This window comes from Colletotrichum gloeosporioides, assembly GCF_011800055.1.
Source record: "Colletotrichum gloeosporioides strain Lc1 chromosome Unknown consensus_124, whole genome shotgun sequence".
Classification (NCBI taxonomy): domain Eukaryota; kingdom Fungi; phylum Ascomycota; class Sordariomycetes; order Glomerellales; family Glomerellaceae; genus Colletotrichum; species Colletotrichum gloeosporioides.
In genome coordinates this window covers 2068-14051 of record NW_025544769.1, presented here as the reverse complement: position 1 = coordinate 14051, position 11984 = coordinate 2068, and the positions used below count along the sequence as shown (strand labels likewise).

Genomic DNA, 11984 nt, shown 5'->3' with positions numbered 1-11984 from the left:
CTTAATTACTGACTATTAAACTATTAACCTATCCTCTCTCTCGCATATCACCTACGCTACTATTAAACACCATCTTTATTACTGCTTTGCTATCTATTATTAAGTTATTACTATTATTCTCTTCTTATTTAATTAAGCTAGCTAACGCCTTTATAGCTATACTGTTGTTAGTAACACTCTCTCTATTAGTTAGCATAAGGCGTACTTACTAATAAGCTTTATATGAGGCTTATATCCTCTTTAGTACCCTTAAGTACTTTAGAGAAGAAGTCCTACTTATTAAGGTAGCTAAGGATATAGTTAAACTTTATGTTAATATTATCTAAAGCTTTCTTAGTGAGAGGGATAATATTACTACCTATAGGGGCTTCTAAGAGGCTTATTAATAGGGCTATTAGGATAATATACTTTTAGTCTTCTTTAGATTATTCTTTAAATAGGAGCTTCTTATTAAGTATACTAAGGTTAAACTTTAAAGTTATTCTAGATATGTTATATATTATTTATAGAGATAAGAGTGCTACTTAGCTTATACTTAGTAAACTTAAGTATTTTATATAGTGTAAATATTATAAAGGATTTATTATAAGCTATAGGGTGAGGAAGAGGAAGAGGGAAAGGTATAAAGCTTTACCTATAGTAGTAGAGTTTTTATACTTTTAGCTATAAGAACCTCTTAGGATAACCTCTTTAGTTAAGGAGTTATCTCTCTTATAGTAGTATTCACCTTACTAGAAGGTTTAGTGAAGCTATCGCTAAGCTATAAGAGCCTTAGTGACCTATTTAGCCCTAATATGATCGGCCTTGCTATGTGTAGCGCTACTGCTACTAGCTCTACGCTATGTAGCTAGTGCTATTACTATTCTGCTAGTCTATTTAGCTAAGGTATACGTTTAACTTTATAATATTTAGAGGGTTTACTTGCTAATAAGAATATATAGGGTTTCTATACTATTTTCCTTAACTAGTAGAAGGTATAAGTTAAAGTGCTTATATAGTATTTCTAAAATTATACCTATATATAGGGTGAATTTTGCTATAGTCTTTTTGCAGGGGGGCTGCGTTATAACTATAAACTTAATAGCTATAATCTTAATAGTTTTAAGTATCTTAAAATCTTTAATAAAGAAGATTTTAAAACTAAATTAACTAATACTCTTAAAAAGGTAGTAAGAGATATTATATATTAACTTAATAATAATAATTTAGTATTTTATAATACTCTTTAAGAATAGATAGATAACTATTTTTAAATTAATAAGAATAAAATTATAACTTAGATTTAATAGATAATAGTAGAATAAGATAGTTATAAGACTATATAGTAAAGAATAGCTTAGTTTAAATAGATTATTTTAAGAATTTAGTAATAAAAGTATAACTATATTATATAAAGAGTATTTAAATATAGAAATAATTTTTATAAAATTATTATAATAATTATTATAATATAAACTTACTTCTTTTAAAATAGGTAACTTATATTACTAATAAATTAAATTTTATATAATTAATAAAATAGTTAGTATAATACCTTATTATATCTATTAGAAGGTATATACCTTTAATTTATAAGTATAAGTAGAATCTTTATTTATACTTAGATTAATATCTACTTATATACTTAGTAAACTTATCTACTTATATTCTAAGTATACCTATAACTTAACCTATTTAGATAGGTACCTATAGGTATCTATAGTATAGGTAATTTGAAGTCTAAATGTATTATGTAATCTCGACTGAAACTGCGGGGACCGTTATCATTCTCAGATTGCTAGTGGTATCTCGAGTCAGTGAAAGAACGTAGTAAAGCCCGTCTTGACAAGAATCTCAATTGCGCCAGAAAGTATGATATAGAGCCCCTCGTTAATTGTCTGCATTCACAGTTGCGGTATGACTTACGTCGTTCCTAACACAGCTAAACAATGGCGATGTATGAGGATCATTCCATTTTGGATGTTACGGATAAATTCTAAGTGAGCCCTAGTTGAGCCTGGTTGTATCGTACATGGAAAATGGCTTCAAGAGAAACTCAGTGTGTGTTCCTGTCGTCCACAGTCAAAAGCCTAGCTGCAGCCATTTCCCCCAATGCAAAAATACTCTCCGCACTCCGCAACTCCACGACTGTTAAAGAAACGCCCATCTTCTGCCGGATCCAGTTGCGGAGCTCCACCGTCACCAAAGAGTCCGTCTGCAAGGGTCGTGACAGATCAACCTCTTCATCCTCTCTCATGCCAAAACCCTGCAACGCCCCACCAATCTCTTTAGCCAGAAATGCCCTTGCATTGTCTGATTCAAGATGCGACGGATCCAGGTGACTTCTTCTCAAGAAATCCTTCAAAGTGATTCCCTCTTTCTCCTTTTTCTCAGTTCTTCCCGTCAGTCCTGTATTCGACAGGAATCCTGAGCGTGGGTCTTTCTGCCATCCGTTTCGGTTGCTGGACATGGCTGATGACCTCATGCCGACGGCAACTTGACCGCGACTTGAGAAGCCACTGAGGTTTTGTATGGCGTTAGTCTCTTCTCCGGATACTGGCTGAGACCGTCTGATCATCAACTCCAAAGCATCGAGAAGGTCCTGTTCGTGCAGGCAATGTTGCTTCGTCGCCCGAAGGGCTTCAAGACGATTCTGCTCCCTCGCTAAGACACCAATATCTTCCATGATGCCAATGTCGAGAACTGAGCAAGCCAGTCCCTTAGAGTGGCGATACTGCACGAAGGCGTCAAGGAACGCGTTTCCTGCCGCATAGTTTGCCTGGCCGATCTGGCCTCCAAGACCCGAGAGCGAACTGAAAAGGAAGAAGAAGTCAAGGGGCTCGCTTTGGTACTGCTGCAAAGCATTGTGGAGATTCCAAGTCCCCTGCACCTTCGGGTCAACTGTTGTTCGCCACTGTTCAAAGGTCATGTCGGTGATGTTGGTATCCTGTAGTGTAGGTTGTCAGTTTCGATCACTTTTAGCGGCATTGAAAATACGAAGGGTAAGCATACCTGGAGAACCATGGCTGCTTGCAGCAACCCAGCGATCGGACGGTTTGCTGAGTGAACCATTCTCGTTACGTCGTCCATGGCATTGACAGTCCCAGAGATCGCTTGGACAATACATCCGAGAGCCCTCAGTTCTTCAAAATACTCAGGATGATTCTTAGCCGACTGCTCAGCTGACCTCGAAAAGAAAATGAGCTCTCTGGCTCCTTGCTCGACAAGAAATCTTGCCGTGGCCTGGCCGAGTCCGCCGAGTCCACCGACAAAAACATAGGTTCGATCCGAGCGGCAGGTCATGGACGGTATTAATGAGCTGGCTGGGAGACGGCAGTTGTCTAACACGTCGGTCTCAGACACTTGAGAAAGCCCTTCGTGACCCCGAATCTCTTCACTGGAGGCTTCACTCGGCTCTTGCAAGAGCTTCGAGACTTCGACTGAATGGAAGCGACTAATGTGAAGCAAGCCTTGTGAAAAAACGTACTCCGACTCTGGATCCACGTCACCTCCAGCGATACGCTGTCCGAAGCTGTTGAGGATGGTATGCATAGCTTTCCAGCCATTGGCGTCAAATGACTCGAGCTCCAAGGTAACAAAATCCATCGCAAGTTCCTTTCGAAGAGTTCGGGCGAGGCCCAATACCAGGGAATAATTCGGATCCATGCATTCGATTTGGCAAGCCCCGGTCACCCACAGCACCTTCTCATCTTGTGCCGAAAGAATGGTCTTCTTGAGATCTTCCCATCCTTGCTGTGACATTCCATGGATGAAAGGGCCTTCAAGATCCAAAAGGCACACGACTGGCTGTCCCCATGGCAGTTCCTCGCCCAGGGCGACGCAGTCAAGATCTACACCGAGCCCACGAAGAGCTTCCGTTGCGTCTCTGACAAAATGATGGGCTGGATCCTCGCAGATGATGCTGATTCGGTCGGTCTTCCAGTGGTCCAAGAACGGGCGGGCGATGGTCAGGCGTGAATAATCGCCCAAGACCGTAGCGGCCGAACTGACATCGAAGCCCGTATGCTGCAGCTGATCTCGAAGGTCAAGTTCTTGTTCCAGATTCTCTGACAACGAATTCGATTGTGGTACAAGGCCCGTGACATATTGGAGAGCTCTTGATGTTGAATTTGGCTGCCCGAGTATTAATCGCCCCGTAGACTTCAGCAATTTGCGTATCTTTTTCAAGTTGGTTCTCGAAGATAATCCTACATCAAAAACAAGAATCACATCAAATGACTCGTTGCTGAGTCCCTGGGATGTTAAGTCGACATCAGTATTGAGGTTACTGTTCTTGGCCGCAGGGAAATTTCGTAAACAGTCTTGCACCGGAGTGGAAGATTTTGATGATGTGCAGGCATAGACGTAGTTTCCGTACAGACGGTGGCCATAGCTATCAGATGATAGAGCTGACAATATCTTGTTGATGGTAGCGGCAGTGTCATTGGAACCACCGATGTGCAAAACGTTCATGTTCGGCCTCTTGTGACCCAAAAGTTGAAGGAAAGATGTAAGATCTATGTCGCAGAGAATCTCCGCTGCTCGAGCCATTGTGGAAGCAGAATCGATAGCTTTGATAGCGTCGGGCCTGCCACTGAAGCACGACGCAGCATTCATGTACACATGATGGATTGCCAGCGCGAGGTTTTCCGTAGGTGTGCCCTTGCAAGCTTCTAGCATGTCTGCAATGAACACCTGCCTCAACTGAGGAGTGGACCTTGCGATATCAAATGAACTGGCAGAATCTTGGTGTTCTCCAGCCACCATCTGTCGGTATGTTGCATCCAGCCAGCTCTTAAAGTCGACGAAGTGTGGTTGCGTTGCCGGGAGGAACTGTAATTGCCCTCTTGACTCCACAATACATGCTAACACCAGCTTTTCCAGGTTTCCGGTGCAAGAACCAAGGTCCTGGTGGCGAACAATATGAGTAGGGTCTAGGAAGTCAACGTCGAGTTTCCATTCTACCATAGCGCCGGCATGGGGATCCTCGGTCTGGTGGGCAGAGCTACCGGCAACAGGCTCTACCTCAAGACCTCTGATGTCAATGACAGTTTCACCGTCCGACACTCCGGTGATGTAGCTTGATGATTTCATCGAGGAGTTCTCGGTCGCTGTCGCTTCGAGGTGTATCTTTCCGGATGGTCTGCTAACATACAATTCCTCGATGTATGTAGGAATTGCCATCTGCTTGAAGTTTTTGGTAAGACCGCGACATGATGCGACCATCGCAAAATGCATGCTCGAATCAAGAGCTGTGGGGTGAATGGCGTAGGATGCCATTTCGTAGTCCGATAAATCCGTTTGTAGAGATGCAATGGCTGTCGGTTCGGTAACATGGGAGCTAGCATCGGCAAGGTTGCGGAACCTGGCACCGTATTTAAGTCCAAATCTCTTCCAGGTACTGTAGAAGGAATCCAAGGAGACCTTTCGTGGAAGTTTCACAACTTCTGGAGCTTGGTGGCCGCAATCAGAGCCGGCTTTGCACTCGCCCGTGACATGTCTGACCCAGTTGTCGCTGCCTTCACTCAACGAAGAGATCGAGAACTCATACCATTCCGAATCCAGGTAAGGCGTGGGCGGTGGTGGATTGAGAACAGTGACGAGCTCGACTGGACGGTCGTTCAGCACCAAAGCTGAATCAAACGTGACATGCCCGAGGGTGTAGTTGACGGACCCTTTCAACTGCTTCAACGCTTCCCCGATCATGGACACAAATCCTGCTGCAGGAAATACGTTTTCTCCGAGAATCATATGGTCTCGGATCCACGGAACATCCTCGACTCTGAGATTGCACCTCCAGGCAGGACAAGCATCGGAGATCTCCTCAACTCGAGTGCCCAACAGCTCGTGATGGTCAAACCTGCGTAGACGCCAGGATCGAGAAAATCTGCTCTCGACCCAATACTCTTTGTCATAGTGCCAAGGGTATGTCGGTAGATCTGTCAGAAACTCCCCAGACGGTGTTACTGCGGCAAGATCAATCTTGGCGCCGATTGACCAAAGCCCTCCTGCGGTCTTCAAAACACAGGATATCGCATCCTGGTTGCGGACTAAGGTCGGGACATACTGAGCGATCCGACCCTTGGCGTGTAAGATCTGCCGTATAGGGCCAGCTAGGGCCGAGTGTGGACCTATCTCGACGAAAGTTGCCGCCTTGAAATCGTCGAGGACAGACTCAACTGCTGTGCTGAATAGAACTGGAGAGACAACGTTTCGCACCCAGTATGAATGAGACATGTCGTTGTTGAGTGTGCCTGTAACCGACGAATAAAATGGGATGTTCGGTTGATTTGGCTGCAACCACCCGTTCAATCGTTGTGTAAAGTCCAGCTCTGCTGCTTGCATATGTTCTGCCGGGTAAATCTGTCAGTGTGGCTGGGAAAAAGTAAGGAGCATTCAACTCACGCGAATGGTACCCGCACTCAACATGAAGGCTCCGTGCTAGCACTCCAGGGTGTTCGGCCATGATGTCTTTTATCACGTCCTCAAGCACATCTGCCTCACCAGACAACGTCACGCTGGCGGGTGAGTTCTCACAGCCGATCATAACACCTGGGCGGAGGAACTTCCGAACCTGACTTCGACCAAGTCCGACTGCGGCCATGGAGCCTTTGTGGGCGGCTTTAATGAGCAGGGTAATCTGACCTCGGTGGTATGCGATGCGAATGGCATCTTCAGCTGTGATTGCTCCACTTGCATAAGCGGCCGCGGTTTCTCCCGAAGAGTGTCCAACGACGGCATCGGGTGTGACACCCCAGGACCTGAGCAAATTTACAAGAGCGACCTGGATGGCAACAAGACATGGCTGCGAGAATTCTGCCTCGGCAAGTCTACTCTGCTCTTTAGGTGCTAGAAGTAGATCTGATTTGATCAGCATCGGAGCGTGTCCAATTTCAAGACGAAAAGATACCTTGCAATTTCCATTGCGGGGGATCTGACAGGCTTGCCAGCACGCTGTCCAGGCGACTGATAGTCTGTTGAACTAGAACGTTCTGCTGAAGCAGCTCTTTCCCCATCTGAGCCCATTGAGCTCCCTGTCCTGTGAACACCCAAATCAAGCTTGGCGGATCATTGTTTCGCTTGGCTATCGAGGACATCTGGAAAGGGCCATTGCCGTCTGTTACACAGAATGCGCGATGCGCGTGGGCCTCGCGTCGAGTGTTTAGAGACCAGGCCACATCTCCCAGGAGTCGAGATTTTCGATCCAGATATCGTTCGACATCTGATGCTAAACGACTGACCGAGTCTATATGGCGCGCAGAAAAGGTGAGAAGACGATGGTTGGAAGTTCTGAGGTTCTGGCCGTGAACACGGCGAGAGGATTGCACGCCAAAGCAGGCAGCGGACTCAAGTAAAACCTAGATTCACGGTAAGAATCCCACCGAAAGATTTGACATGTAACTACTGACGTGAGCATTAGAGCCGCCTATCCCAAAACTGTTGACAGAAGCTCGCTCGAGTCTGTCTGATGGCCAAGGCAAAGATGTTGTTGGCACCTTCAGTTTAGCGCGTTCCCATGAAACTAGATTCACATATCAGCATCTATAACGTCTTGATTCTTGCATGGAATGAGCTTACTTCCTGCATTCGGCGTCGTGAAGTTGATATTAGGTGGGATTGTCGATTTTTCCAATGCTAGTACCATTTTAATGATGCTGGATAACCCCGACGCACCTTCGCCATGACCAATATTGGGTTTGACCTAAGGCTGATATCAGTATCAGACGTTACTCTATGACCACGTTTAGCTGACCGATCCGATGTAGATGCCGTGATCTCCCCAGATGTTGGCAACCGCGCCGACCTCAATAGGGTCGCCAACCTACAGGTTACCCAAGATCGTCAACTCGACACTTTCATACTCAGAATGTTATAGCAATGTGACTTACAGAGGTTCCAGTTCCATGGCACTCAACCATCGCAGTCTTCGACAAGTCCGTAATACCAGCTATCCGATGCCCTCGTCTCATCAGTCTCTCATGACTTTGGGAACTTGGTGTGGTAAGACCCGGGGTTCTCCCATTGCCGGACAGACATGTAGACCGAATGACCGCCCGGATGGGGTCGCCATCCCGTACGGCATCCGAAAGCTTCTTAATGTAGACTGCAGAAACGCCTTCTCCTCTTGCAAAGCCATCAGCTTCGGCGTCAAAGCTTTTACAAGAACCCAACGGAGACAGTACACCCTGTTGATGCATGACTGTCGTATCCTTTGGAGTAAGAATGAGGTTGACGCCACCGACTATGGCAGAAGTGCAATCGCCTCCATGCAGGTCTCTGCATGCCATATGCAGTGCAACAAGAGAGGCAGAACAAGCGGTGCGGACCACAACACTGAGCTTGAGTGTTAGCTCAGATAGTTCATAAAGGCTCGAGGTGTTGGACTCACCTCGGTCCGGTCAAGTCGAACTCGTACGAGGCTCTGTTTGCAAGGATATAATCTCCATATACATCAGGCCGAACCTGCTCGAGGCTCTGCTCGTCGCGAGACTCGAGCTGACTCCAGTCGTCGCCCATGGTGCCAACATAGACACCAACATCGGCACCCCTGAACTTTGTGTCACCTGAACTTTGAAGAGCCTCGTAAGCAACTTCAAGAAAGAGTCGCTGTCGCGGATCCATGCGCTCAGCTTCCTGTTTAGTGAAAGACCAGAAGCTGGGATCCACATGTGCTAGATTCAGTTCCTCGAGGAAGTAGCCAAACTCCGTTGGGACATGGTTGGGTCTGCCCGGACCATACCAGGCTTCAACATTGTATCGACTCTTTGGAACGCGGCACCGTCCACTTCTGCCATTGACTAGAAGGTCCCAGTAGTCTGCTGGGGTATGAACATGTCCAGGGAGCCGTACTCCCATGCCGATAATAGCGATTGGCTCATAGAGTCCCGCTGCTGTACCTTGATCATCAGCGGGTACAGGCCTTGAAGAGTCAGATTTCGTCCCCATGCTGTTCAAGTTGTACAGAAGTCCCGATTCTCCTGTAATGCCGATTGATGACTGAATTTAGGCGTTGGTCCAGTATTGAGCGCAGAGATATGTGAGTAATATGTTTGGAACTTTGGAAGTGCCGAAGGATCACACGACACCACCCGCGAAGAACTCTTGCACACTTTATCTTATTATGCCGGAGCCTCAAAACGGTTTGGACTTCGTCAGAACCGAGCAGACCAATGGAAGAAAAGTCTTACCTGGGGGTCTGCGGTTAGCGGCAATGATGGAGACAGACATCGCGATACACCGAAGTTCCGCCCATGTCTCTCCTAGTCACTGCACCTCTTCACCAGGTGCGGATCATCAACTTCGCATCACTGCATGCAATCCCAGGCACCCATTCATCTCAAAGGAGAAGTTCAGCTGCAGCGGCGCAGCAGGAACATGTGCCTCAACCAATCGTTTGGACGACATACCAACGAGAAGCTGTGGCTTTCTCCATTCTTAGGTCAGATCATGTCACGCATTCTATGACGATTCCGGGAAGTCAGCCATTTGGCTGAGGGTTCTGCAAATCTTGGCTGCCGAGGCGTAATGTGCAGGTCATATTGGCAAGTCTAGCGCAGAGAGTGTCTCTCTCACGATCTATTGGGCCCCCGAGCAGATTGCCCAAAATAAAAGCGTACATATCTGATCTAGCGTCAATGCAAGACACAGGTCAGTAGGATTTTGAAGGATTGCGACTTTTAACGGCGCAGCAAAATTGAGGTACGCTGTCTGTGTTCTCCACACACACCACACCACCAACGTGCATGTTGGCAGCACGAAGCTGGCTCCCCGGGGCTCCGCATTCCGGAAGGGCTGCACGATGTTGGCTATTCATTTCTTCGCATTCGTCAAATTCTTCATCGGCTGCAAGGCAGAGAATGAAGAAAATGGAAACAGCTCCGAAGACACGGCGACGTTCAGAAACACCTATCTGCCTTGCCGCTAGCTGATGAGGTATATTTGGGCCGTTGGCTCAGGGCTTACTCTTCTTCATTCTCAGTCATCTCTACACCCTTATGACTATCATTGGAACGCACCTGTTCATACCATCTTTCAGCCGAGGCGTTATCAAGATTCGGTTGATTCGGGTGATCGACCCAAAATATCCACCCTCGCCCGGCGTCTGGTTCTTCAGCAGACGCTCACCGAAGCGGATCTTCCCTTTGACAAAGCGCGCCCGAACCAACACACCGGGCTCTCCTACTTTGCCGATTCCCGCAAAGAAAATGGCTGGTCTCTTCGCGCCAGACCCTGTCCTGCTGCATGCACGTTTACGGCCGGCCAGCCTGGCCTGCATCGATCTCGCAACCAACCGAAGATGGACGTATGCGGAACTCAACTCCGACATACAGCGCGCAATCACAGTCTTGTCCGCATACGCCGTCGAGGCCGGTGACAGGGTTGCCACCGTGTGCATCAACAGCGTTCATCAGATCATACTTCAACAGGCCTTGATGAGGCTTGGAGCCATCTTCGTTCCCCTCAATTGGCGCCTGGCCCAGCCCGAGCTTTCTAAGCTGTTGGATGACTGCACGCCAACAATCATTTTTACAGATCGAGACCCACCCGCGCTACCTCTTGACTGCCGCCACATTGAATTTTCTAGATTCTGTGAGGAGGTCGATAATGCAGACCCCAAACACCGACTCCAATCAAGGTCGTCACAGCAGACGAGCATTATTCTTTACACTTCTGGAACGTCGGGCACGCCGAAGGGTGTGATTCTGACTGCTCAGTCCATACTGGCTACCACTGTCGACTTCAGCGTTTTGACAGAAGCCGATACGGGATGCGTCTTCCTCTGTGACGGGCCGATGTTCCATTTCATGGGTCTCATTGCGCAGATCTGGCCGCCTCTAATGCGAGGCGGCACGCTGCTCGTGTCCCCGAGATTCAACCCTGAAGCGACCAATCGCCGTCTGAGTGATCCTCAACTTGGAATCACACATTACTTCTGTGTCCCTCAGATGGCGGAGGCGCTAAGTAGAGCAGTCAACTTTGACCCATCAGCATGGCTCACCCTCAAAGCCCTCTTCACGGGAGGTGCTCCCAACCCCCCGGCGCGCATCAAGTGGTGGCTTGACCAAGGCATTTGTATGGTTGATGGGTATGGTTCAACAGAGATGGGAACGATATCTGGTATGCCGCTTTCTCCCGAGATGATCATCAAGAAAGCTGGCTCTGTGGGTCATCCAGGTCCGTTGACTTCTATTCGCGTTGTTGATGACGAGGGTGAGCCACTACCACCAAGGGCCATGGGAGAGGTTCTCGTATCTAGGGATTTCTCAACTCCGATTTACTGGAACAATGTGGAAGAAGATATCGCGAGTTTGACACCAGATGGATGGTTCCGGACAGGTGACCTTGGATGGGTAGACGAGGATGGCTTCATTTTTCTTGTCGATAGGCGGAAACACATGTTCATCTCTGGAGGTGAGAATGTCTACCCAGCGGAGGTTGAGACGGTTCTGATTGAGCATCCCGATATTTTGGAGGCCTCTGTGGTTGGAGTTCCTGATGAGACTTGGGGTGAAGCTGGGCGGGCGTATGTTGTCACCTCGTCTGGATCTGGAGTCCTCCATACGGACATGGTTATGCATTGCCAATCTCGCATTGCGCGATTCAAGATACCAAAGGAGTTCATTTTCGTGAACGGACTACCGAGGACAGGGTCTGGAAAGGTTATGAAGTACCTTCTTAGCGAAGATACTGTATCTAGACTCTAAGTGAGATATTTGAACAAGAATTTGGAGTTGTTCACGATCTGTACAAGGTGAAAGTGACCTTAAGGCTGAATTAACCTCGGGCGCTCAGCTAAATAAAGTCAGGCAGAAACTCAAGTACGTGCTTGTTTCAAGGGCAACAAGTATTCCCACACACGATAACATATCAGTTCAATTCAAATGAGGCCAGGAGCAAAAGATTGCGCCGAGGGGGAATCGAACCCCCGGCTCCCCGACGCTGCTTGATGGCAACGGAGAATTTTACTACTAAACCATCGGCGCTGGACGTTGATTGTCGTTGTG

At 47.4% G+C, this 11984-nt stretch overlaps 2 protein-coding genes across 2 annotated transcripts; one reads left to right on the top strand and one right to left on the bottom strand.

Annotated features, from left to right (window-relative positions):
* Nucleotides 1-2035: 2035 nt before the first annotated feature.
* GCG54_00015239 (Highly reducing polyketide synthase FUM1) lies at nucleotides 2036-8925 on the bottom strand (the record flags this gene model as incomplete). Its single annotated transcript, XM_045415052.1, has 9 exons — nucleotides 2036-2926; nucleotides 2992-6329; nucleotides 6385-6828; nucleotides 6890-7337; nucleotides 7389-7501; nucleotides 7558-7681; nucleotides 7733-7801; nucleotides 7869-8313; nucleotides 8369-8925. 9 exons carry the CDS (start codon nucleotides 8923-8925, stop codon nucleotides 2036-2038), a joined length of 6429 nt encoding a protein of 2142 aa, XP_045256083.1.
* Nucleotides 8926-10184: 1259 nt separating this feature from the next.
* Nucleotides 10185-11684, top strand: GCG54_00015238 (Long-chain-fatty-acid--CoA ligase FadD13; the record flags this gene model as incomplete). Its single annotated transcript, XM_045415051.1, has 1 exon — nucleotides 10185-11684. One exon carries the CDS (start codon nucleotides 10185-10187, stop codon nucleotides 11682-11684), a length of 1500 nt encoding a protein of 499 aa, XP_045256082.1.
* Nucleotides 11685-11984: the final 300 nt, after the last annotated feature.